Source organism: Pyrus communis, chromosome 15, assembly GCF_041283825.1.
Source record: "Pyrus communis isolate YQ-2024b chromosome 15, ASM4128382v1, whole genome shotgun sequence".
Lineage (NCBI taxonomy): Eukaryota > Viridiplantae > Streptophyta > Magnoliopsida > Rosales > Rosaceae > Pyrus > Pyrus communis.
This window is the reverse complement of record NC_142579.1, coordinates 42,582,925-42,609,954: the sequence shown is the minus strand read 5'-3', so window position 1 is coordinate 42,609,954 and position 27,030 is coordinate 42,582,925. Positions and strand designations below refer to the sequence as shown.

At 38.4% G+C, this 27,030-nt stretch overlaps 4 protein-coding genes and 3 non-coding genes across 11 annotated transcripts; 4 read left to right on the top strand and 3 right to left on the bottom strand.

Annotated features, from left to right (window-relative positions):
• Window positions 1-1,327: 1,327 nt before the first annotated feature.
• LOC137720347 (small nucleolar RNA Z279/snoR105/snoR108) lies at window positions 1,328-1,433 on the top strand. The gene has a single exon (XR_011066499.1). It is a non-coding gene; the product is annotated as a small nucleolar RNA Z279/snoR105/snoR108 (small nucleolar RNA).
• A 498-nt stretch (window positions 1,434-1,931) lies between these two features.
• LOC137744215 (protein PSK SIMULATOR 2-like) lies at window positions 1,932-6,268 on the bottom strand. The gene is made up of 13 exons (XM_068484079.2): window positions 5,867-6,268; window positions 5,453-5,749; window positions 4,792-5,117; window positions 4,602-4,694; window positions 4,424-4,517; window positions 4,247-4,340; window positions 4,010-4,107; window positions 3,779-3,848; window positions 3,453-3,556; window positions 3,241-3,357; window positions 3,032-3,108; window positions 2,827-2,871; window positions 1,932-2,686 (listed from the first exon to the last, which is right to left on the bottom strand). The coding sequence occupies exons 2-13, from the start codon at window positions 5,702-5,704 to the stop codon at window positions 2,185-2,187; spliced, it is 1,872 nt and encodes a 623-aa protein (XP_068340180.1). The 5' UTR covers window positions 5,705-5,749; window positions 5,867-6,268; the 3' UTR covers window positions 1,932-2,184.
• Window positions 6,269-10,196: 3,928 nt separating this feature from the next.
• Window positions 10,197-17,235, top strand: LOC137732225 (putative E3 ubiquitin-protein ligase LIN-1). Of its 5 annotated transcripts, none has more exons than XM_088686972.1 (17): window positions 10,219-10,339; window positions 10,742-10,842; window positions 10,974-11,991; window positions 12,109-12,166; window positions 12,265-12,606; window positions 12,741-12,826; window positions 12,910-14,199; window positions 14,349-14,493; window positions 14,600-14,857; window positions 14,955-15,264; window positions 15,343-15,467; window positions 15,553-15,672; window positions 15,810-15,941; window positions 16,043-16,165; window positions 16,241-16,351; window positions 16,443-16,838; window positions 16,935-17,235. In XM_088686972.1, exons 3-17 carry the CDS (start codon window positions 11,051-11,053, stop codon window positions 16,950-16,952), a joined length of 4,455 nt encoding a protein of 1,484 aa, XP_088543098.1. In that variant the 5' UTR covers window positions 10,219-10,339; window positions 10,742-10,842; window positions 10,974-11,050; the 3' UTR covers window positions 16,953-17,235. The 5 variants fall into 5 exon arrangements, with proteins under 5 accessions (XP_088543099.1, XP_088543096.1, XP_068327630.1 ...); XM_088686971.1 differs by having other exon boundaries at window positions 10,971-11,991; XM_088686973.1 differs by lacking the exon at window positions 10,742-10,842 and having other exon boundaries at window positions 10,197-10,339; window positions 10,971-11,991; window positions 12,744-12,826.
• A 504-nt stretch (window positions 17,236-17,739) lies between these two features.
• On the bottom strand, window positions 17,740-17,832 carry LOC137720372 (small nucleolar RNA Z162). Its single transcript, XR_011066506.1, has one exon. It is a non-coding gene; the product is annotated as a small nucleolar RNA Z162 (small nucleolar RNA).
• A 261-nt stretch (window positions 17,833-18,093) lies between these two features.
• On the bottom strand, window positions 18,094-18,183 carry LOC137720367 (small nucleolar RNA Z161/Z228). The gene has a single exon (XR_011066505.1). It is a non-coding gene; the product is annotated as a small nucleolar RNA Z161/Z228 (small nucleolar RNA).
• Window positions 18,184-18,485: 302 nt separating this feature from the next.
• Window positions 18,486-21,766, top strand: LOC137746464 (uncharacterized). Its single transcript, XM_068486485.2, has 13 exons — window positions 18,486-18,660; window positions 18,929-19,019; window positions 19,103-19,295; window positions 19,408-19,498; window positions 19,670-19,705; window positions 19,838-19,936; window positions 20,054-20,184; window positions 20,300-20,348; window positions 20,433-20,522; window positions 20,601-20,654; window positions 20,986-21,051; window positions 21,237-21,334; window positions 21,417-21,766. Exons 1-13 carry the CDS (start codon window positions 18,583-18,585, stop codon window positions 21,481-21,483), a joined length of 1,143 nt encoding a protein of 380 aa, XP_068342586.1. The 5' UTR covers window positions 18,486-18,582; the 3' UTR covers window positions 21,484-21,766.
• A 494-nt stretch (window positions 21,767-22,260) lies between these two features.
• Window positions 22,261-25,574, top strand: LOC137739686 (tubulin beta-6 chain). The gene is made up of 3 exons (XM_068479351.2): window positions 22,261-22,987; window positions 24,277-24,546; window positions 24,625-25,574. Exons 1-3 carry the CDS (start codon window positions 22,588-22,590, stop codon window positions 25,302-25,304), a joined length of 1,350 nt encoding a protein of 449 aa, XP_068335452.1. The 5' UTR covers window positions 22,261-22,587; the 3' UTR covers window positions 25,305-25,574.
• Window positions 25,575-27,030: the final 1,456 nt, after the last annotated feature.

The window sequence follows — 27,030 nt, the reverse complement described above, 5'->3', positions numbered from 1 at the left end:
GTGCATGATAGGTGTCGAGTTAACAGAGAAAGGGCGGCGGTGACTCAGACGGAAGCCAAAATCAATGTATATGTTTTGATGAAATTAGATTGATGCATTAGAAAAGGAAGGTGAAATTGCAAGACAGCCAAAGACTACTGCATGCATTTGTGATCTCCAAGCCAAAAATAACCCTAGTTCCCTTCACCACCTCTACGTGACAGAAATTTTTTTTCATTATGACCAGAATACTAGGGGTACACCACGTAAAGAGACCAACACTTTCTCGATTTACTACACAAAACCATATAAACCACGTAACGCTTTTTTAACACACTTTGAATCTTGCTCATTTGGACTTTTGAGTACGTGTGCACTTCTTCATTTCAGTTTCTTTAATCTTAATTTGTTCTCTTTCTAGCATTAAGCGGGGACGAGCAGAGAGCTACGTGGGGACAATGTGCCCTGTATTTAAGATGCAAATTAAATTTGGGCGTTGCCGCGTTACATGTTAGAAATCTAGTTGAACTGAGACGTCATGTTATTGAATCACTGCCACCTCTTTTGACAGTTTCGACTGATCACTGTTAGTTAAGTCGAGAATGATGGCAGCGATTTAGCGAAGCGAAGTGAAGCATTCAAGTCTCAAGTGAAATACATAAGTACTTCATTTTTATCTCCCTTGACTTCATGACCCCATTGTATACTAACTTGAAAATGCTCGATCGAATACCCTGACATAGATGAGAATTAAAGAGAAATACTAATGAAACTCTTTATAAATTATCTGTCACCTCATATTTTAGAGATAATATTTTAATGTTGATGAGAAAATTAACGTTCAATTATGAGGTAACAGATAATCATTTAAAACAATTCGCTTAGTATTCCTCGAGAATCAATCATTTGGACACGCTGGCCATTTGTCCACTTCCTTTTTTGTGTTTGCGCTTTCCCTCCTTTTTTGCTAAAAAGAAGGCACCATCAAGATCTTGTGTTTTTCACAGCAAACTTTGCACGGACAACGTACGATGATTGGCTACTTGTATGGAGTAAAACATCATATTTGTGAGTCCAACTTAAGAGGATTTCTGTTTGGGCCTATATATCATGAACTCTAAACAGGTCCAAACAAAACTTAATAATTAATCAGTCTATCCAAGGCTTACAGGGCTGGCCCACCAACACGTTAACACAAGTCAAAGGATGTGGAGATCGCAAGAGTTTAAACTATGAGGGAACGCACGAAGGCATCCCACATCGACGAGGGAGCACAAGATTAGTTGAAGCGGCGTGTATAACAAGACGGGACAGAGAAATTTAGAAGCATGATCCTTCAGGCAGAAACGGGATGTGATGAGTGGTCATAATTCGCAAATAAAAATGCGAGAGTTGGGTGTCCGCCCTAAAGCCTGTTACGACAATTGGGCACTCTCCCTATACCATCTGATCCCCAATCTATTTTCTTTCCAACTTTAATTTTCAGTGGTTTCTTTTTTCAGTTCAAATGCCCTCGATTAACGAACCTTTTTATTTTTGTTGTTTTTTAATTTCAAGTTTAGTTTGATAATTGTTGAACAATATACTTGTTTGTAGTTTATGTATTCAAGCTTTAATATGAACATGTAAAAAATGTGTTACTAAGTAGTGCAAGCTATATATGAATAGCACAATATTAGCCAACACAAACTATATATGAATAACACAATTTTAGCTAACACACATGATCGTGTTTTAGTATCACATCAATTTTTCTTTATATAAAGAGAATTGTTATTAGCACTTCAAAAATCTCATTCTAAACTCTTTGTAAGTGTATTTTTCTTTCTAATTATGAAAAATTTGAAATGCCAAATTATATTTTTAGAGTGCTAATAACAATTTCCTATATAAATCACTCTCATGAGCTACATAAAAAAACTCCTAGTTCTCTACAAGTAGCAACCTCCATGTTGATAAAAACAATAATAATAACGAGACCATGGTATACATATTGGTTGTCGTAAGATTAGTTTGATATAACTGATTCAAAACACAAATCTCGAGATTTAAACTAATCTAACAACAATCATTGAGTTTAAGCATCACCCTCTGTTTAGAGGTGAAAAAAATTGCATATACAATAAGCCTATTCTTCTCAAAACTATACACAGAAATATAATATTTGTAAAAGAATTTGATTGAAAACTCGAAAGTAATGACTCACTATATTGAATCTAAGCCGTCCATGACATCCAAGGTATTAATCTTTGGCTGATCCTGATCCAAGTTTTTACCTCTTGAACCCATCTCCCTCGTAGGGGAACTCCCTGTGCTCTTGCTCAAAGCCCAAACTCCTCTTCTTTTACTTTTGGTAATCGAAAATTCTTGACTTTTACTAATTCCAGGAACCCTTCTCATCCTCCCCATGACCTCGTCTAATAAGTTCTGGTCTTCTTCCGAAAGTTGAATTCTTTGGGACTTGGTGCAGTATGTCTTGGTTAAAAACTGCTGCATCTTGGAGTGAATATCCAACCCTTTGCGAGTTGGAGACCGTGTATGCAAGGGCTTCAAACCGTGATCTCCTTGTCTTACAAGGTTGATAAGATGGTGAAGCCATGTCACTAATTCAAGGATGTAGAGATCAGTCTTCTGCTTATCTGCGTGATATAGCGTCTGGAGGCGGATCAGGTTAATTTGTGAGGATTCATTCTTACCAAACTCAGGACTGAAAACAGAAAAACAAACGTTAGAATTGGACTCTATCCCTTCAATTGTATTATATATAGATATATATATATATATATATATATATATATATAGAGAGAGAGAGAGAGAGAGAGAGAGAGAGAGAGAGAGAGGACTGACCCAGAATTTGCCCATTCTCCAACCCACCCGAAACCTTGATGTGCTCTGCCACAAATTACAACATCAAAAGAACAGAGATTAGTGAATGCAGGACAGTAACGACAATGCATAACAAAATTGTTGGCAGAGTCTGATTTAAAAGAATGAAAACAAACGAAGGCAAAGCTTTGCCAGCAATTTCCGATTAGTATGCTACAGAACATACTTGTTTGTATTTGTGGAAACTGGAACAAGCCACTGGAGAGTCTTTTCCATTTCTTCCTTGACCTGAGGAACACAGAGCTGCAGAAACGCAACATGAAAAAGGATAAGATGATTGGCATGCTGAAGCTCCAAGACAGAAAACCTAAACCATAATGAGGAATCTACAATATAAAATAATGACAAATGTATGTGTAACATGCATTGTGATACCTCTTCCTTGGCATCAAGAGTCAGCAACCGGGATCGTAAAGCTTGTTTAACACTATTTGGCAACCCTTGATATAATGTGTCCCTTGTGTTTGGAGGGAGGGAGGTTGGTCGGGACACCTATTAAGATTAATCATTTGTGAGTACATTTTATTTGCAAATATATACCAAGTATATTAGACACACAATATAATGGAATATATAATTAAGCTTACAATGTTATCAATTTGGTTGATCATGTTAGCGTAGTGTAGTGCAAGACCAGCTACTCCTAGTCTTTGAGGATCCGTGCTCTTCTCCACTCTAACCAAAGTAACACCTGGAAAAAGCAATTATAATGCACAAGATTAAAATAGCGCATTTTAGAGAGTGCAGGAAATGAAACTGCCAGCTATATCAAAAGTGAGCACGTGATCTATGGAGTGATAACGCAAGCTCAAGTTGTCCATTAAGTTCCTTTAGGCAGGATGAAGAAAGTTATAATGACCAACTATTCTATATCCACTAAATATTTGATATCGGTGTGAGATGCTGCTCCTACCATTATGTCCAAATGCGTCCAAGATTGCTTGATGTATATAAGTAACAATATCAACAAGTTTCTCGACAATCTGCAAAGAGAAAATGAATTCTAATGAAATCCTATTGTGCCCTGTCGATGGAAAATAATGAATTATCACAGCAACATCTTTCCATTGCCTGCATTGCTCTGAATAATTTAGCAAATGGTAGCAAAGGATTATGCAATTTGAAAAGCAGTTCACGACAGTACCTCATTCAAATTTTTAGCCCACAGAGATTTCTTTTTCAAGCTACTTACAAGCTTTCTTTGTTGCTTTACATCACTTAGCAACATCATCAGAGTCTCTCCTGAAATTACAAAGAGAAAGTATCCAGAAATGTCTTACGATGTTATAAACTAGACTATTCAAATACTCAAAGGATGACACTCACTGAAAATCAAGAACAGAAAGCAAACCAACAACAAAAATCGAATTCCATGCCTAACCTTTTTGAGGGAGATTCAAGGCCTTTGCTTCCTCTAGCTTTCTTTGGTAATCTTGTTCAAATCTGTCCAGTGAATTTAATTCATGATATAATTCCTACAAATGTCGGAAAAAATTAGTTTCTTCAAGTTGGACTCAAATATATAAAAAGTGTTGGTTACTATGAATCTGCAACTTACAGAAGTATGCTGAGCAAGAGAGGTCAATTCCTGCATTGTCATTTCCGCCTCTGTTCTTAGCTGTTTGTAACCTAAATCATCATCTGAATCTAGTCTGAAAATCAATTTCACCGAACATATTAAAAATGGCAAAAAATCATAAATATAATCGCAGCATAATTCTCATGAATCTACGCACCTTGAGAAGTATCGACCCAGGCTATGCCACTGTGGGTCTTTACACAAGTCTCCAAACCTTATTACTTCACGTGAGAAAACTTCAAGCTCTTCCCTGCAGGTGCGCATGCAACAAAAAAAAAGGTTAAGATAACAAAAGGCAACAAATAGCTTCAACTAAATTCAACCTATTCTCTACAACAACCAACAACCTTTTGTCAGAAGCAGCTATGCGTAGCAACTCCTTCATATCTTTAGAAACTAAGTTTTGTACAGCTTCCGAAGGTAGAACATCTTTCTTTAGGAACTGGATGTTTTTGTCCGATAGAGATTGCAACAAGTTTGCACCTTTTGTGATTGTATTAGCTACTTCAAACGACAATATAGAGATCCTACTGCCTTTAGACGCACCGCCAGTAAGAAATCCGCTATTGACATTCAAATTTGACATGCCACTGCCGAGCGTATCCAAAACCTCTACTGCCCTCTCCAGGCCAACAATGCCAGCCCTTCCTATGAAGGAGTTCTTCGGGGTGACCTGCCATAGAAAACACAAAATTAAAGCAATAATGCCACAATGCTTCTACGATGGCTAAAAGTGTTTTCTGACAACCAAATGCACTTCTGACTACATTTGACATAAAAACTTAAAAGCTTCTATGGGTCGTACAAGTGCTTCACGGAGAAGCATAGAGAAAATACTTCCAAGTGCTTTTCCAGGAAGTACTTGGGTTTTTAATAAAAACTTCGACATGTTTATAGCAAAATCACTTCTAGCAGAAGTGCTTCCAACATTTTCCAAGTTCCAAACAAAAAATACATCGATAAATATTCCCCGAAAACATTCTAGTAACAAATTAAAGTAATCGATACCTTGCTAGTAGCAGTTCTAGCCGGAGTTGAGGGCTTCAATTCGCGGGAAATTGAAGACCGCAGCTCGCCGGAATCGAACCTATTTGGTGTTTTCCAAGGAGCAATTCCTTCTGAAAACGAGGAATTAGAATTCTCCTTGCTCTTGCCAATGCTCTTCATCGACTTGAGTTTCCCGGAAAATCCCGAACTTTTCCCTCCGTAAATATAGGGATTTTCCTTAGCAGACACCCCGCCCGAGCACATCCCACCCATCGTTTGCCCCAATTCAAAAAACCCACAAGAGCTTTCCAATTGCACCTGAATAAGCAAACAAAACTCAGTTCACAAGCTCCGATTTTCCACCTTAATTTTCTCAGTAACCAAACACCATATTGATTTAAAAAAAAAAAAACATAAACCAAGCAACCAACATACCTATTTGCAGAGATGATTCTTGAGAACCCAGTAAATTTCTCAGCAACCAAACAACGTTATCAATTAAAGGAAACAAATGCAGAGAGCCGAAAGGGAAAGAGAGTAGAAATTTTAGAGCCAATATGTTTGACTGAAAAAAAAAATGGTGAGAATTTTCTGCGGGATTGATTGATTTTTTTGGGTTGGTGAGGAGGACAGAAAAGGGAATCTAAACGCGTGATTAGGAAGAACCGGAAATCTCGTGGGAAATGGGAATATATTGACTGGTATGAAATTGCGAAAATTGGATTTGAATTTATGGAAAAATTATGGATATGAAATGTGAAATAAACACCCAATTTGATATTAGTAATGAATGAATGGATGCGTGATTGCCCGCTGGAGGGAAATGTCAAAGTCCCCGCCTACTACGTCTGTCTGGGTCTTTTTCCTCTGTCTTGGCTGACGTGTCATTGCCATCTTTCTCAATTTACCTCTTTTACTCCGCGACCGCGTTTATTTACGGCTTTAGTAATTGACAGAGGTTTTACGAGACATGTGTCTGGGTTTTGGCTCTTGCGTGGGCAGAGGAAGGCATCGACACCGTCGCCGGCGCTGGCGACGGTCAAAGTGGCTGGGCTCTTTTGGGGGAGGGGGATGAGGTGGCATCAGGGTAGACATGTGGCCAACATGTCATCAATTTAGTGGGCTCCGCTCAAGCCTCGTAGGAGACCTTTTAACAAATTTTGACGGAATCATGCAAAATGTTCTTCAATTCCGTACTTCCCTCAATCATGTCAAGTAAACATGTCACAATCGAAGAAAATTAAACTCGAAAAAACAAAACGTTTGTGGAGGTGGAAGAACACATCACCCATAAGACATTTTTTTTTTACAGAAATAGTGACTTCCTGTAGTTCTACGTGACTCTATGCAATCTTATTCGCTGGGAAAAAGACATAGTCAGGCAACACTACCGACTATCCTCCCCTAAATATGTCACCTTGTGCAATGCATCACTTTGAATGAGTATCAAGATGGTTTGAAAAAATCACACATTAAGACTTTTAAAATTATGTGTTGTAGAAATTTTTACTGTTTTGTAGACGTCTTTACAAAAAATGTTGGGTTGTGAAGACAAATTTGACAATTTCTTGAACTTGAAATTGAAATATTATGGTGACTTAAATATCAATTCACCTTAATTTATTTTAAAGGCAAAGTTTGATTTGTCAACGATTTGATGATTAAGAAGGATTTAATTATAAAAAGTGCCAAAAACATGAAGACAGACGGAAAAGATGTACCCTTTTTAAAAGATGCTAATTGCAATGTTGGACTACAAGTTGGTTTTGAAGTTTGAAGTTTGAATCGAGATTTGGACATGTTTCGGCTTCTTGTTTATGCCTGCATACTTGCCTTGCGTTTACGTTTCCATAATATATTACAATATTTTACATTTAAACAACTAGGCTATCGACATTTGTCGCAATTTGATTGGTGCTCCATGGAGTACATTTCTCTTTCTTTTTTTTATTTTTTTTTATTTTTTTGAGTGTTCAACTGAGACCAAATAATTAACCTTTTTTTTCTTCTTTTTTTTTTTTTTTAAATTTTATGTCAAGGCAATTATTATTAGCTACGAAAAAAAAAATTTACAAACAAAAGACTCATAAACGAGAAACATAAACAAGCCAAAAAAGGGCCAACTAGACAAACCAATAAGAACCCAACCAAACAGCTAAGGCCCAAAGACAGAAAAAATACAAAATTGAGAAATCCGCTGCTATTGCCTCTACCAGAACAATGCATCTCGATGTGCACAAATACACACCCATCACCGAACATTTAGTCTTGTAGATTCTCTTATATTTTAAGTTCCTACATGTAGTTTCAATAAAATTATTGATTGCAAGATGTGTTAGTTGGAATTAAGGATCCAATAATTTGACTTGAATATTTCGATGGTATGGTATAGTGGAGGGATTTTGGTAGAGTGTAGGCAAAGTAAGCAGAAACTTAGAAATGTCCTACTTCGAAGGAAAGTTGGCTATTTATAGCGAAGTGATGGAGGAGGCAAATTTCCAAATTTCATGGACCACCAAAGAATTTCTCCGTACAGTTTGAGAAGACAGATCATCGGATACTTGCGCAGTTGTTTATTGCCAGTCTGAATGAGGCACCATGACATTGTGACAAGTGTTTATGATATCTAATATGAATATGAAATCGTGAGATTTGGGAGGTATGAGCTTCTAACAATCTCTCTAAACAGGAATTAATGTTCGGTGGTCAAGAGGTGAGGAAGATCCGAGCCAACCTGAAGTGCGATACAAGGGTTTATGGCTGTGGATTATTGACGCAATCTTCGGGCATCAGGTCAACCTCGGTGTCCCTGGTGGTATGACTATTTTTTGCCGACTTGGTAGAGGTTCTCCGAAGGGAGAGAGGATCATGGCCGGATCTTCTTTGTAAAGATCTCGAAAATCTTTAAATCACATTATTTCATCGTACATCGTGGGATCAGTTTTTGTCGGGTACTGTTAATATTCAATTTTAAATAAAAAAATTTAGAATTATTTCTGACCGCACGATGTACGATAAATAAATGTGATTAGAGGATCCTCAAAATCCTCTGGCTTTGAAGGTATCTTTGTGGGTCATACTATTCTTGCAGCATACTTTATAGTTTATGCCACTTGAAAACTTGTTAGTAGTAAATCAGCTCAGAAATGTTTCTTTGCTACCCTATTCATGCTGAGTAGGATGCCCCGTTGGTCTAAAGCTAAGCTCAACCGCCTCACACAATCAATCATTTTAATAAGTTTGTTTAGTTACAAACTCATACTACTAGACTCGAGAATTGACAAATAAATGTATATATACTAACAGATTGCAAAGATTTATGGTGATTGTATGCTTGATTATTGCGGAGATCCTATGCTTTCTTTTATGCAAATGGCTCTATTATTTTCCTAAAGGCCAATGTTGTCAATTGCCCCAACCTTATGAAAATTATGGAGTAAAAGTGGAGGCGTGCTCAATTCTTGATAAGCTTTTTAGCCAAAACGGTCTATGAGATTGACATAACTTCTCACTTTGGTTCTTAAGAGTTGGAACTCGATAGAAATGGCCCTTGAGTTTGTCTACCATAAATCATTTTGGTTATTTTATGAAAATCTTCGTTAAATAAAAATAAAATGACAAAAACATCTTGAATTTTTGTCAAATCATTTTTGCCATTGCTTATTAAATTGAGAGTACTTTTGTCATTTTGATCCTTATTTAACATAATTTTTTCATAAAATGACCAAAATAATTGATGGTGAACAAACTCATATATCACCTCTAACAAGGAGTTATGTCATCAAGACCGTTTTGGCTAAAAAACTAAACTACATCGGACTGGAGCTTTAGGAATATTGTTAGATCAAGACCGTTGAGATCTGACACGTGTTGTGATCATTTTCGCCAAACGGCAAACAAACTAGAAGGTACAAATAATCCAGTTGTACTTGGCAAATATTGGGTAGGAACGGAGCGCGGGAAGCGAAGTGAAAAGGACGTTTTAATATTGGACCCTATGAGCCCAACGTCAACCACGTAAGTCCAAGTCCAACAACTGCCTCGCAGACTAGTACCGGTATATTTTAGTCATATTTGCTATTTTTTCATGTTTTCTATTTTTAGGAATATAGTAATTATCATTAGAGTTCGTTTGAGATTGCTTTTAGAAGGAGTAAACAAAACGCATTTCCAACTAGTTTTACAAAAATAAAATAAAAGAAGTTTACGAGTTATACAAACGCTTTTTAGTAGGTATTTTTTTCGGAATTACATTCAAGTGCTTTTTCTAAAGCAATACTAAATGTGTAAATATAATCGGTCAAGTTATACTTCTGATTACGTTGGATTTGGTAAAACTTAACAGTGCTTCTAGGTTAAAAATTCTTTATGGAAAAGCACTTTCCAGTACCTTTCAACATAAAAAATTTAAAAATGTTTGTTAATTTGCAGTAACAGTTTGAAGGCTTTGATTTGGTCAGTGAATGAGTGTCTGGCTTGGTATAGACAGAGAGAGCATGGATATTATTCACGCGCGTCCAATGATTAAGCCAAAAGGGCGAAATGCTCTCTTGTCAATGGTGTCATTGCATACGACTACTCAAAATCTTAATCAATTATTAATTACGACAGAAACAGTGATTAGCATAATTAATACTAGTTTAATGCTCAGTCCACGGTTTGCTTTGATCATCACTTGAGCACCAGCCTCCCTCTGCCGGCACAGCTGCTACCAGCCTACCAGTCTTCCAGCATAAGAACCACCACCAGCCGGCTCTCTCTCCCTCTCCCTCTCCCTCTCCCCCCCTCTCTCTCTGACTGAGTTTGCTTGAAGAAAACGTGATCATTTTTCTAATGAGGATTTTCTGGAAATGAATCACAAAATAATCACCAACTCCACTTCTGAGGCTACCTAACTTCTTCAATAAGGTAACCATTTTTCCAGAATCCAATCTTCTTTTCTTTTCATTGGTTCTTACATTTTTTTAAGAGAAACGACTGAATTTCTTTTTCCTTCTCCTTTTAGCAACAAGAAGATTGAGTTTCTCTAATGATATATATATATATATATATATATATATAGGGTATATGTATGCATGCATGCATGTATGTATGTATGTATGTGACGTGCATGGAGTTGTTATATATAGATGTCTGAGTTATGATCTGGTTATAGATTTGATGATTTTGTGATCAAATACAAGAACATAATTATGAACATGTATGTTGGATGGTTTTACATGATTTCCTCGGGTTGATGCTTTCTTTTCTGATTAGGAAAACCATTTATGCACTCCTTTTTCTTCTTCTACACTCGTCTCTTTTTTCTAGCTGTAATCAGGGGACATAAACAAAGGGAGGGTGCAGAAGGAGAAAACGGAAGTGCATAAATCATTTCGATTCTAATGATTGCGTGAGCTTGTTAAAAGCCGGTGAGGTCGAACTTTAGGTTTTGTTTCAGAGTCAGAAATGGTTGATCAGCTCTACTAGATTACTAGTGGACTTGTGTTTGATTTGAGTTTTGATTTTGTTATTGAAGATTCATGTATTTTTTTCTCAGCAGACGAACGGAACACCGAATTGCAATGAGATGATGAGGTAAATAATTTGATGAGATAGTATCATCTCCAAGATTCAAATATGGCGAGATACTATGGATATGCAATGGACCAACAGGACATTGTTAGGATCTTAACGACCACAGTTGATGGATTTATCCAGGATCAGCTGATCAACAAAGACCAAAGAGCCCAACACAGGGAACAATGTGCTGAGAGATTGGCAGCACAAGATGGAAGTTGTGACAGAGATACTGAGGTTCGATACTCTGATCAAGCGGTGCTGGCAAATCTGGACTGGGGTATTGAATCCCTCGAAGAAGCTATCGGAACTTCAAACATGGAGACTAAGCTTGCAAGACTTGATCATGCTGAAAAAATGTTGCAAGTTTGTGCAATGTTGAATTGTGACCAGAGAACTGCTGGAGTCCCCAATTATTATCTATCTGCTTGGGCACACCTCAACCTAGCATACCTTTCGAAATTGCGCAACAATATCCAACTCGCGGTTCTCCATGTGATTGAGATGTTTATAGTTGACCCCTTCTTCTCGAGGATAGATTTTGCTCCCGAGCTATGGAAAATTCTGTTTCTTCCACACATGAGCTCGATTATAGGGTGGTATTCGGAGCAGAGGCACAAACTTGTGATGGAAGTAATTCCTGATTCTGCTGATCTGTCTTTTACAGCTGATCTTGATCATCTTTTTAACGAGTCGGTAGTCTATTCGATGAGACCTGATCAGGGTGAGAAGTTGCAAAAGCTGGAGCAGCTTTATGGAGAATCGTTGGATGAGAACACGCGCCTTTACGCAAAGTACTTTAAGGATTGCATGAACACTGATTCAACAACCTCAAGTAAAAAGGTGGTTCCAATGCTGCCAATCGCAGAGGCACCAATGACTCCGTTGCATGAGGTCAGCCACTCAATTCCTGATTTCGTAAAGTTTGGTCCTATCTTGCCCAAGAGTGCCGGTTTTTCTCCCGTCCTCAAGTCTAAAGATAGCACAAGAGAAACAAGCAGGTGAGGAAATAGTTAGTAGTCTGTGATGAATAAAAACGACGAGAATTTAGAATTCGAACACTTGATTTATTTAGAACTCTAATAAGTGTGTACCATTTTGATGTTTCGTCAAAACAGAATGAATTTAACTTCTGCATCCGTACTGAAATTGGAGTCTGCTAGATGGGATCCTCAGGTAAACCCGAAAGTTCATTTGCAATATTAGGAAGCAGCTTCTGTTTTCAAATGTTATGCTTTCTGAAATGTATGAATTTATCTGGTGCATTATTCCAGGAAGGCATCCCTGAGGAAAATGAAGACGAATCAGATTACGAGGCTAACGATGCTAATGTGGCTTTGGATGAAAAGGAAAGTGTGGAAAATGTACAGCCATCTGTAAGAAAGAGTCGAATACACACTCCTTCAATCTTTTCTCCTTTTCAATCGCCTAAAACTTCACCAAAGATTTTATCTACAAAGCCAGACAGTGTGCAGTCTAAAAACGAAGCCACTTCTGTATTGCGCTTATTGTCCACTCGCATGACGGATTCAGCTATTACAACCTCTTTGCCTGCATCTCCAGTCATTAGTAATGATTTCAGCATCAGTTCAGCAGACTCTGATTGCGAAGTGATAGTAATGACACAAACCCTACACCTACTAATTAATCCAAGAATATGTTTACTTGTCAAGCATTTTTTATATGTTCTATTACTATACAAAGTTGAATTGCTGAATTTTAACTGAAAATGTGTGTTGTATTTGTTTAGAAGACTCCGGAAGGTTGCAGGAAAACTTACAGCCGGACAGGAAGTGATATTTCGGATCATGTGAATGGCCAAAAGTCGAAAGATAGGTAAAGTTTTCATGTTTAGATCTACTAAAAACATCCCCTATTTCGGTTTTTTTAATTTATTTAACTTTCTTCTAATTGTGCAGTTCACGTAACGAAAATGATGAAGGAAGCCACAGTTGCAGTTCAATCCCATATTCCGATAGACTGGCACATAAATCAAGACCGCCTAAGGATTTTGTTTGCCCTATCACTGGCCAGATTTTCGGTGATCCAGTTACCCTCGAAACAGGCCAGACATACGAAAGAAAAGCAATCCAAGAATGGCTCAAACGAGGAAACACGACATGCCCCATTACAAGGCAACCCATTGCGACTTCTACACTGCCAAAAACGAACTATGTTCTGAAAAGACTAATAACATCTTGGAAAGAAGAGCATCCTGAACTTGCTCAAGAGTCTCCGTACTCTGAATCACCAAAAATGTCATTCGACCCCTCCTCCGCGAAAGAAACTCATTCAGCAACAGCCACTTCACAGAGAACACCTAGTTTCCTAGGTCACAGGAATGCCGATGATTATACCAATATCATCCAACGGAACAAAAGATTCATGCGAGTAACGGTTGCTACATCACCAACAAGTGTGATATCTCAAGCTGCAGTCGAGACAATTATCAGCAGTTTGAAACCTCATGTTTCATGTCTATGCACTTCAGAGAACTTACAAGAATGTGAGGCAGCCGTGCTGTCAATAGCCAGACTATGGAAGGACTCAAAGGCTGATCCCGCAGTGCATTCTTACTTATCCGAACTGACAACTGTCAACGGATTCATCGAAATACTTTCAGCTTCCCTGAGCCGAGAAGTCCTCAGATCATCAATTTACATCCTCTCAGAGCTAATATTTTCAGAAGAAAGTGTTGGAGAGACTCTTACAAGTGTAGATTCTGACCTCGATTGCCTCGCTACTCTGCTAAAGAATGGACTAGCTGAGGCTGCTGTTCTTATTTACCAGTTGAGGCCGGCATTTGCTCAGCTTTCAGTACATGATCTCATACCCTCCCTTGTCCAGATAATTCTAAGCAAAACTGAGGAATTGGATGATCTTCAGTTGGTGATGGAGCCTAAAGATGCTGCATTGGCAATTATTGAGCAAATCTTGATAGGAGGAGACGAAAACAGCAGATCGATTAACGCGTTGAGTGTTATATCTGCAAACGGGATTCCTGGACTAGTAAGGTGTTTGGATAGAGCAGAAGGGACAAGGTCGATTGTTTCAATATTATTATGTTGTATGCAAGCTGAAAAAAGTTGCAGGAACTTGATAGCAAATAGAATCGATCTGTCTCCTGTTCTCGAATTGTTTCATGCCGGAAATGATTGCGTGCGAGGCATATGTGTAGAATTTCTTTCCGAGCTGGTTCAGTTGAACAGGTACGGTTTTTCTTCACTTCTCTCTGAGTTGCACTGTACTTGTTGAAGAATGTAAGTCTCACATCGGAAACCTGACCAAATTAAATACAACTTTGACAGTACTATCTTTCGAAGGTTGACAATAACATTTACATTCTTCTTATGGGCAGGAGAACATTGAGCGGTCAGATCCTGCACATGATTAAAGATGAAGGAGCGTTCAGTACGATGCACACTTTTCTCGTGTATCTCCAAATGGCGCCGATGGAGCAGCAACCTACAATCGCTTCTCTTCTTCTTCAGCTTGATCTTCTGGTTTCCTTTGTTCTTGACTTCAATTTTATTCGTTAACTTGCAAGTCAAGCTTTCTGGTATACACTCACTAGGCGACCTAAACATAGTTTATGGTTCGATTTTCCAGGTTGAGCCATGGAAGATGAGCATTTACAGGGAAGATGCAATTGAGGCATTAATTGAAGCGATGCGGCGGAAAGACTTCTCTAATTCTCAAATGATGGCTCTGGATGCCTTGTTATCTCTTACCGGACGAGTGACTCCCTCAGGGGATTCGTATACTGAAGCCTGGTTACTCAAGACTGCAGGGTTTGATCAACCTTACAATGCTTTGATGAAGGCCGAGCGGCTGAGGAAACACGACAATGATTTCATGGAAACAATGGTGTGCCTTTTTTCGGTGTTTTTCGTTATTTTCACAGTTTATACCACATGAGTTGCTATGAATCCTGAATCCCTGATCTTTTAATGCTCCTAAACAGGACGAAGAAGAGAAAGCTGTAGCCTCTTGGCAGAAAAGGGTCGCTTTCGTACTTTGCAACCACGAAAAGGGATCGATTTTTAAAGCTTTGGAAGAATGTCTCAAGAGTAATTCATTAGAGATGGCAAAGTCATGTCTTGTCATTGCTACATGGCTAACACACATGCTCTCTATACTTCCTGATACTGGCGTGAAAAGTGGCGCTTGCAAGGCCTTGCTTGACGAATTCATGAATGTTCTCCAGTCGTCGAATAATATGGAGGAGAAGATTTTGGCAACTCTTGCCTTGAAATCTTTTGTCAACGATCCAGGTAAATTTGGTGCTGAAAACGTTCTGTTATGGTACGCAAATGAATAGAAGTTAACCTTTTCAAACTTGCCAATTGCAGCTGCACTTGAAGCACTAAGAGTGTATGCTAAACCCTTCTACAAAACCTTGAGAAAGCTCAAGAAGTATGCATTCGTGGCAAACGACATAATGAAAGCGTTGATGAACTTGTCATCCATTAATATAGTAAGTGGGTTGGGGAGCATAATATCAACTTGAAGTGATTCAAATGTAAAGATTACTGACTTAGTCTTGATATTTTGCAATGTAGACAGAGCTGTGGAGTTGTTCTGAAGCGCTTGAATTGGAATCATCCACGAACGGGGAGGTTCTGTCTTTGCTTCATCTGAAAGGTCGCATTTTAAGCAGCCATTCGGATGGGACTATAAAGGTGTAGGCCAAACCAGAACTCATGCATTTGATACTTAAGCCTAAAATCGAGGCTCTATACACAAATTGTATTAAGCGGAGTTGAATACAGAAAGATTTGCCAAACAGAAGCTGAGACTAATAATGTCTTCCTTTTAGGTATGGGATGCAGGGAAGAAGGTGCCACGATTGATTCAAGAAGTTCGTGAGCACGCAAAGGCTGTTACATGCCTCTATGTTTCACCTACAGGTGACAAATTATACAGCGGTTCTTTAGACAAAACAATTCGAGTAAGCCATCTATAACTCGTGAAAATAGTTCTCATTAACATCCGTTCTTTACAGTTTAAGGTTCAGGACTGGATTATCTATAAACGTGTTCTCGTCTACAGATATGGGCGATTAAAGCCGAAGAGATTCATTGTCTCCAAGTTCATGACGTGAAGGACGCAGTTTATGAGTTGGTAGCGAATGGTAAAATGGCGTGCTTCGTTTCTCAGGGCACCGGAGTTAAGGTAAGTGCAGCCTTTAACAATTGTGACACAGTCCAGAAGAAAAAGGTTCCTTCTTTTATGGTTATATTTGTGCAGGTGTACGAGTGGTCTGGAGTTCAAAAGCACATAAACTTCAACAAATACGTAAAGAGCCTTGCCATTGCCGGGACTAGTTTGTACTGTGGTTGCTCTGGCTACAGCATCCAGGTAAATCAAACATGCAATTCGCTCTGTGAAGGATGTTCTCTCCGCGTTCTAAATAATCAACCATTTCAATAAATTTGATCAAATATGGCAGGAGGTTGATTTGGGCAAATACACATCAAGCACATTCTACTCTGGCACAAGAAGGCTGCTTGGCAAACAGGTCATCTACTCCCTCCATATCCATGACGGCATTCTATACGCTGGCGGTTCATCAGTAGATGCCTCAGCCGGAAAGATATTCTCGCTTCCCAACAAGGCAGTAGTAGGATCGTTCACAACCGGGCTTGACATCCAACGAATAACCATCAACAACGACTTGATATTCACGGCCAGCAAGTGTGGGACGATTGAGGTTTGGTTGAAGGAAAGGTTCGCACGAATTGCTTCGTTCAGAATGGTTAACGGAGGACACGCCAAGATTACATCCTTGGCAGCAGATATGGATGGAGGAATGCTGTATGCGGGTTCATCAGATGGCAGAATTCAGGTTAGAGATCGAAACTATGATGTACCCGAGCGCTTTCAGATAAACAAAAACGTCGAGTTTCATCTTAATCAAGTGTTTTTGCTTGTTATTTTGCAGGTTTGGGCACTAGACTAGCAAGATGAGCATAATTATACTTGTAAATTCGACTCCAGGCTCATTGATATGAGACTGGGGATGAATCATCTTCCACATGTTCCTCGCTGAAGAAGCTACATCAGGGTTCAATATAAAATCAGGCTGAACTTATAGGAAAAACGATTGCCATCAGTAAATATATATTATACCATTTTTGGTACCTTTTATCTTTTATCAAAGTGGCATTTTCCAATATTTTGATGGTGCGGCGGGAGGAGGAAGCTGGGATGTGTTGTGGTTGGAATTAACAGATTTTCTTACAGAATTTCTCAGTCTATTCACGTACTCTTCTGTTTTACTTTGAACACCTACTCATTTATACTTTGCAAATTCGTTCAGTTGGTTCTTCAACTTATCAAAACATGCAATTATAGTGCCTTAACTTTAATACAACTAAAAAAATGGTATCTCAACTTTAATCTAATTAGAGCAATGATCCCTCAACTTTAATCCAACAACTTTAATCCAATTGTAACAACAATCATTCTAACAGAATTCATTTTGACAAAATTCTGATAAAGTTAACGAAAAAAAATATAACTACACATTTTGATAAGATAAGAAACTTCAATTGTAGCAATGGTCTTTTCAATGTAAACTCATTTTGATAAAATTGATAAAAATGATCATATCTATACATTTTGATGAGTTGAAGAACTAATGCTAATGAATTTTTAGTTGAATATTACTGCAATTTACCCTAAAATATATCAAAACTAAAATTTGCTTATTAAAAATTTTAAAATAAATAAAAAACAAAATAATCAAGGCACTCAGAATGAAAAGGACTAAAATTTTTAGTCATTGATTTATGAATCTCATAAATACCACTACTATATTTTCTCCTCATTGTGCCTCTTCAATTAAGAAAATAATTAACAAAAAATAAAATAAAATAAATCTGAATATTAACTTCACAAACAAAAGCAATGGCCGGTCAGGTAAGCATTCGGAACGAGTAGGAGGTTGTGCAATTCCAATCACGAAAATTAATCGGACAATACAACATCTTCCTCACCATGCTCCATCCCATACCCAAATCAATAAAATCCAAGTAAAGAACAAGACGAATTTAAACAAAAATAAGAAGAAAATTAAAAAAATAAAAAAAAAATTAGGAAACCATCAGAAGCAAAGGATCGTTTCAGCTTCGACACTGAGTCTCAGACGACCGTCGTGAGATGATTAATCCAAATTCATCATCTGATTTCATACTAATCTTGCACAACTGACTACTAATTAAATAAAAAGAAAGATTAACAGAATCGGGGAGAAGACGAGAGAGGCTGTGGAGTTTTCGGATGGAGAAGCGGAGGCCGTGGCGTTACGATTAAAAGAACGCGGACTGAGACTTTGTTAGGGTTTTCATACTTTCGTCTTGCCGGTTTTGCCCTTTTATTTGGATCTGGACTCACAATTCTGTCCTTGATATAGGCCTCAAACACAAACTACCGGACCAAGCCCACTTACGTGACAATTTCTTGGGCCGAAGGCGCGGGTTAATGCTGGACGCTGCCGTTTTAGGTCTCTCCTACTTCCGGATTCAGTTGAGGTGACGAATTTCACTTCCACCAGATCAATTTCTCAGTCTCTTCGCTCTGCGACCAGCATGTCGTCGGAGAGTGTTCCGCCGCTCGTCGCCGCCCAGCTCAACTACCTCCTCACTCACTTCCCTCTCGTCGTCAAGGTAATGAGGGCAAACCCAACGTCTTCGCTTCATTTCCAATTTTGCAATGAAAACGAATTCCGGAGAAAATTAAAAACTCGAAAATTTCATTTCATTCGTCCCGGCGGAAATGGTTCGCTGAGGCATTTTCTCGGAATCCAGACAATCTAGGGTTCTTGGATTTTTATTTGCTGTATAATATGCCGAATTCTCTGAGCTGTCGTACAATCTAGGGTTTTTGTAAAAATATTTTTTTAGGACATTTTACGTGATCGATTTGGCATTGCAGATTGAGAACAAGTGGTCTGGCAGTAAGTACTACCCCGGATTTCTCGACCGGTTCACCCTAGTCATTTCCTACTGTCTAGACGTTATCAAATGTGAGTGGATTGTTGTAACAAGCAGTTTCATGTACTACTGATTGTTTTCAATTGCTAAGAGTATGGGTTTTGATTTGTTGTAGGGGATCTTATATTTGATTCGGAGTCTCCATTCTCTGCACCGGATGTTATATTCGGACCTGATGATGAGAAATTTCAGCAGTTTCTTGTCTCGCCCGATGAGGGAGAAGTGGACTCAAAGTTTCACATGAAGTGTTTGAGTGATTGGAATAGTAGAGACCCTACACAGCTGATGCTTCTCATTCAAGAACTAAGGTGATGGATTTTTCGATTATACATTTTCTTTATAGTTTTGTGTTTCTTTTAGGAATAATGTAGCTAACTACTCTCTTGGTTGTCGATGAAATACGTGTGTTCCAATTTAAAGGGATCAGTACATGTCCTACCAGAAGAAGCGTGTTGCAGAAGTTGATGATGACAGGTTGAAGTTTGAAATTAGCACAATTGTTGCTCGTGAGGTATGCTTCAGACAACCGTCAGAAATTTGAATAAAAAACACTATGTATATTACTAGACGTCTGTTAGGGTGTGAGGGATGAACTAGGAGGAACATTTTCATCAGTATCTAGTTTAATTATGACATTATGAAAATATTTTTTTAACTTTTAACTCGTTATGTTTTGCTTCAGGGCATTGAGATGCAGATGAGTTCCGGAGTTGACAAGGTATTAACGATTGAGCAAAAAACATGTTTGACTGTTGTTATTGATTCTATGGAATGGCCAGTGTTGACTAGAACTTGCCTGTGTAGCTTCTGATTATAAATGTGGTCCTTATGCCTCTGAATTTTAGCGTAGCCAGAGGAGGTCAAATTTGCAGTTCCTCTATTAGACATGAACATAAATAAGATGGTGCCTGCATACCCCTGGAGACATCAACAAAAGCTATACTTGCAGGTTGATTATCTCTTTTTCTCTGTCTTCCCCCACCCCCAAGTTTGAACCCATTTTTCCCCAATTTTTACTTTTCTTCCCAGACATTGTATTCAATGATGTGAATTCTGGGTAGTGCAGGTTATATATCCTGTTGAGAAAAAATATGTTTCCACTCCTTCAGCTCCTCGATTGAAACTAGTGTCGACCTCAGAGTTGAAGACTCTATTTTCCATTGATGAAGTCAAACTCCGTCCGTGGTTGAATGGGATGTATGTCAGTTATATGTTCTGTCCTATAAATTAGAAATGCTTAAGTCATCTATACTTTACTAGTATTGGTTCATTATGGGTTTCGGTTTCATTTTTTGTTTCTTACTCTCGAAAGGTGCATGGCTGAATACCTTCCGCATCTTGAAGAATCTCTTGAGAAGCAGGTCAGCTGGATTTGAGTTTATATTTTGGTACTTTTAAGTACAAAATATTTCATATTTGTAAGTATATTTTGCCTTGTTATTAAGGTTTTGGAGGCAGTCTCCTTGGTTGATGTTAGGAGGCGCTTTATTGAGGCATTAGCTCTGCAGTTTGGAAGACCAGTGGAAGCTGATTCGGTAGGCATCCTAGGCATGTAATTCTCTTTGCAAAGTTCTTGAAACTTTAAGACTAATTGTTCATATCTAATTGGGCAGGTCTTATGCAGAAAGGCAACATTCCTTACCGCTTCTGGAGTTTTCACTTTTCTGGTATATATGATCATCACTGTATCATCTTTGTATGGAATATTCCTTTAAGCTAAAGCATGTGCTCGGCCATTGATTAAGAACTCGCTTAATCTATACTGTTTTGTTTCTACCTTTCTTATAAGCATTTGACTTATCTAGCAGTAATTCACGTGGGTTCGGTGTTGTTTAATGTTGTAAATAGCGAGATTTTTCCAATCTATTTTGTTATTGCGCGTTATCTGGTGGTACTTTTGTTCTATTTTCAATTGTTTTATCTCTACAGTTGGTACTGCACTCTAGTTAATCTTCCCTTTTCAAGTGACCACGCTTCTGATTGTCTTGTTATGTATAGGTTCATGTTTCAATTTCAACTCAGTTTCCAAAGCAAAAGCCGGGTTTGATGCTTCAGAGTTCACAGGCAAGGATAATTATACAAATTTATGAATTAATGATTACAGCAATACTTAACCGTATATATGTAGCTAGTTAATCACGTATATCAGCTGCTGTACATGTGCAGTTTGTTCAATTATTGTTCTTGGTATGTATGTTTTCTAGTCAAAACTCATTAATTGATGGGGATATATTTGTGTAATGATGTAGCATTTCAACCTCCAAGGTGTGCCAATCAAGTCACTTCCTCTAACTGAATTTCCTTGGAGCCCTAGATGGGAAGTACCTCATATGGCTGAGCGAATTTGGTGAGTTCCTTTGTAAATTGTCATCACGCTCATTCACCACTTTTGCGTTTGAACAATGTCACTGATGGGGATCGTTTTTCAGCGACTATTTGACGGACGAGGCTGTGAACTTCAAGAAGCACTGCAATGAGCCTCCACCGCAGCACTAGGGTGTGGATTGCCGCGGTTAATGTTCGGTATCCTTGTCACCTTTACCAATCGAATTGTGTAAATTTTTGTAATGTCTTTGAACTCTTTTGATTTATGGGTATGAGCGTGGATGGAAAAAGTCACTTTTGTTAGTAACTGAGGAATGGAGCGATGATTATTCTAATCGAGTAATCTTTGCCATCACAGATCAAGATCTAGTCTGACTCCAAATGCATCAAATTGCTAAAATATTTTTATCAGGTTCTGAATTGGGTATCAATTGAAATTGGATTTGGATCCCAACACATGGATTTTCAGATTCACAATTATTTTATTTAATTAAAAACATTATTAGTATTTGTCCGATTGTCAATGCCTATTGACAATAATTTAGCCGTTTGAGCAGTTTCTCCAAGGATGGCTCTATTTGCACTTTTTTTTCACCTTTCATATATGTCCTTTAATTTTCGATGGTCAAATCGAACGAATTAAAGGGATCAACAGTGATTAAAGGGGATCAAATAAAGCATCGGAATGGAATAAAAACATGTTGCTTTAACTCAACGCTCTTTTTGAGCTTTTTTACAATGTACCATTGTATGTCATACATCACTTAAGTAGACGTTTAAACTACGTGACGGATTATATGATTTTTTTTTTCTTTTGAGAAATATACGATTTAACATCACAATGTATGCAATACATCGGTGCATCACACAATTTTCGGGAAATTTCTGGTCCAGCCAAACAGAGTCGATGAAAGTAAAAATGGAAATCAACGGTTAAATTCTAACACTGTTTCCCGCGGGAAACTTTCTGGCGGGCGGGTGGGATCCCCGAATTAACGTGCGCACCCATGCCGGCCAGAGCAACACATAGAAAGAGGAGAGAGATGGTAGTTTGTTTGTCCGTACTCCCTCGGTCTGGCTGTCACACACACGGCAACCAACCTGCTAATTGGCTAAAAAAATATCCCACCGGCTATTATTACCTTCCCAACCTCCCTCCCTCTCTCTCCTCCCCTTCTCCTTCATAATCTGCCTCTCTCCCTCCTCTCGTCAATCCTCCCAAAACCGTAAAAGCGCAGCCGATCTCGCTTCATTTCCGGCACCCCCGTCGCGACAATGAGAGAGATCCTGCACATCCAGGGAGGCCAATGCGGCAACCAGATCGGCTCCAAGTTCTGGGAGGTCATCTGCGACGAGCACGGCGTTGACCCTACCGGAAGGTACCGCGGAGACGCCGGCTCCGATCTCCAGCTCGAGAGGATCAACGTCTACTACAATGAGGCCTCCGGCGGTAGGTACGTCCCCCGCGCCGTCCTCATGGATCTAGAGCCCGGTACCATGGACAGCATCCGATCCGGTCCCTTCGGCCAGATCTTCCGCCCTGACAACTTCGTCTTCGGCCAGTCCGGCGCCGGCAACAATTGGGCGAAAGGACACTATACCGAAGGTGCTGAGTTGATCGATTCCGTTCTCGATGTTGTTCGCAAGGAGGCCGAGAATTGTGATTGCCTTCAAGGTAGTTTTTCTTTTAATTTCGACATGAATTATAAAATGAAATGCTTCTGAATTGGATTTGAATTTCTGCTATATTGAATATATTGTTGCTTGATTGATTATTCAGTTGGTTTCTGTTTTCTGTAGCTCTGTGAGTTCGTCGTTAAAGATTGATAATCTGACTTCAAAATGCTTCTGAATCGGAATTGATTTTCTGCGAGATTATATACATTGATGCTTGAAATTTCAGTTGATTACAGTTTTCATTAGCTATTTGAATGAGTTGTTAATTACATATTTAACATTTACCTAATTACAAAGCTAGGATTGTCAGACCCTTCATCCAAAACTTCAATCTAATTCCAATATTATAAAGTTGCTCAGTAAACTTGATTACAATTTCAACCACCTGACCGTGGCAGTCAATGTATTTTTTATTCCGCATTGCTTATCCTTGGCAGAGGATCTAAGATAAAACGATTCTAATCTCTAATCTTGTCCTGTACTTTTTGTTTCATTGTTGATCTGATATATTCATCGTCAGCTTCCCAGCATTGCCATGTGGGCAACTGTACTGTGTCTCGCACATATTATATTATTTTTTATAAAAACGATATTCTTTATGCTAAATTTATCTAAAACTTTTATTATAATTTGATATCAAATTAAGTTGTCCATTATATGATTTAAACCGAATTCTCTCTAGTATAAAAATAACGATGTACTACAAAAAAAAAAAAACTTTTATTATAATTTTTCATTTTCCATTTATATAATTTGTCTTTATACGGCTGACTTGCTTGTGGTCCCCCCAGTTTTTTTGGTCTTCAGTGGATAAACAGATCAAGAAAGTGGTCTTTGATGTTTGATCTGTCTTTTTGCTAATTTACATGTAAATTAGCAAATCTGATTACTTTCTTTGAATTTGATATGATTGTGATTTCCCAACCGTCAATATATCACCACACCGACATTGTATCGGTTCTTTAAGCAAATTAACTGTTGCAGTAAATCTGAGATGGCAGTAAGAAACTTTCTCAGTCCTTTTCTGTAACATGCTTAATTTTTTGAGGATTACTGATTTGTATTTACAGTGGAACATTTAGCTTATATTCTAAGATGGCAGTAAGAGCTTTTTTCAACCATTTTTAGTTTGACTTATAGGGCCTCGTATGATTGTATAATTGATTTGTTAGTGTGAGGATGTGATTGTATTGGATCCTTGTTCCTGTAAAAACTTGAAATCTCACTTACCCATTTCCATTTTTGTTATCGATATGCTGATTGACATCGTCTTTTTGTACGGGCCAGGTTTTCAGGTGTGCCACTCTCTTGGAGGAGGAACTGGTTCCGGAATGGGAACCCTTCTGATATCGAAGATTAGAGAGGAATACCCTGACAGGATGATGCTCACCTTCTCCGTTTTCCCTTCACCAAAGGTCTCAGACACCGTTGTGGAACCATACAATGCCACTCTTTCGGTGCATCAGCTGGTTGAGAACGCAGATGAATGCATGGTTCTTGATAACGAAGCACTTTATGACATTTGCTTCAGGACCCTAAAGCTCAGCACCCCAAGCTGTGAGTGACAATCTAATTCTTTGTACAATTATTATAGCACCGGTTCTAATACTACTTAATTTTATCTCTGGTTTGCAGTTGGTGACCTGAACCATTTGATATCCGCCACCATGAGCGGTGTAACATGCTGCCTAAGGTTCCCTGGACAGTTGAACTCGGACCTCCGGAAGCTGGCCGTGAATCTCATTCCATTTCCACGTCTTCACTTCTTCATGGTCGGGTTTGCCCCTCTCACCTCTCGTGGATCTCAACAGTATATCTCCCTCACTGTGCCGGAGCTGACTCAGCAAATGTGGGATGCCAAGAACATGATGTGCGCCGCTGACCCTCGTCACGGACGTTACCTGACAGCCTCAGCTATGTTCAGGGGGAAGATGAGCACCAAAGAGGTGGACGAACAGATGATCAATGTGCAGAACAAGAACTCGTCCTACTTCGTTGAGTGGATCCCTCACAACGTGAAGTCAAGCGTGTGCGATATTCCTCCCAGGGGTTTGAAAATGGCATCTACCTTTGTTGGTAACTCTACATCAATCCAGGAGATGTTCAGGAGAGTGAGCGAGCAGTTCACAGCCATGTTCCGGCGCAAGGCCTTTTTGCATTGGTACACCGGTGAAGGCATGGACGAGATGGAGTTCACCGAAGCAGAGAGCAACATGAATGATTTGGTCGCGGAGTACCAGCAATACCAAGATGCAACCGTGGAGGATGAGGGCGAGTACGAGGAGGAAGGTGCCGAAGAGAATTACGAGGACTAGAACATGCCGGCAATCACAAATCAGGACCGGAAGAAAGAGATGTTTGACATGGAAGGGGTATCCTTTATTACTTGCTTGTCTACTTAAATGGTAAAATCTGTGTTTTTGGTTTTATCATTTTTTTTTGTCTTTGCTTGTGGATTGTTGTCTCGGCTAATCACGCAAGATTATCACCTTGTTGGATTAAGTTACTGTTAGTAAATCACCTTGTAAGACGATATTGTGTGATTGTTCTTTTCCAAGTACGGAATAAAATTGTCATTTTTGCATTAGCTGCCAATCGTTGATTATTTTTTCCAAATTGCATTAAGTTTGGGATGCAACCATGGAAGTTCATAGATTTTTTGCAATGCCGAAACTCAATTTTGATCCCACCTTTTTCCGGATTGCATTAAGGTTGGGATTCAAACTCAATTTTCGCTCCATTTTGACGGGGATACCGAGATTGATAGATGGAAATGGGCATAATTAGTTTCTTTAAGATAGATTGGTGATTTGTATAAAAGAAAACTAATGAAAAAAAATTTCAAAACTTTGAATTTTAATAGTAAGAACAAAATAAAAACTAAAATGAATAGTAATAACTTTAACTTTTTAATGTAAAAATATGATTTTTCGTTAAAATAAACAGTGCCGTAAGTTAAAACTCGCTTGAATAAAACGGTAGAACCTCAAACAAGTAAATTTGGGTTGAAAAACTCTTAACAATTGGGGAATAAAAATTGTGAAACTCTAATTAACCAATGGAATTTCAGATTTTATCCCAACCCGAACGAATTTCAGATTATGCCGGTGGAATTTCAAGATAATAAAAAAAAATTCACGAAAATCTAATTGGTATTGTAAAAGAAAACAATTAAAAAAAAAAACCAAAGAAAAAGAAAAAAAGAGGAGAGAAAGAAAGGAAAACACAGATGATTTAGATGCATCAGAGTCATGGAAGTATGAGGTGCAACATCGCCTGCACAAATAAAATTGCAAGCTTCTCGTACCAATTAATAATTCTCGTCACTTGCATCAAAATTTAATTCTATCTTGATTTACGAAATTATACACAAAAATACACACAATTAAATATGAGAGAGAGAGAGAGAGAGAGATAATATAATAGTATTTGACACTGCATATTTCCCAGCAGAGAAGGAGGAGGCAGCAGAGGCCTTCTAATCTCGGAGAGTAACTATTACTTATATAGGAACACAAGTAGGGTTTCATTCGGGTACGAGTGTACTCTTCGTCATCTACGGCCGAGATTCTCTTGCCAACTTAGAATTCCCATTGGGCCATCTTCCTTTTGGGCTATTTTTCTCTGTAACGGCCCAGACTTAAGGCCTGCTCCATCTTGTTACTGTATGCGATAACTCTATCATTCTTCGGCATACGACATGATCCGTATAATGGAGCGTTTCGTGTAGTACCATCGATGCATACTTTTTAATTTTATTTGTTTGTTAAGATTAGCATCGGCTTGTTAAACTTTAACGCTACATAATTGATAGAGAGATTTATAGCTCAAGTGGTTAAAATTTAAAGATATACAACACTAACGCAGTAGAATGTTTATTACACACAAGCACAAAGAATAAAAAAGGCTCAAAATTACGTGCACCTTGTTTCGTGTTCAACTTTTGCTAAACGAACTTCCCTCAATCTAAACATATAGTGACTTATGCATCTTTTGTTACAAACAAAAATAGTTATCGAATGAATCGTAAATTGAACAATA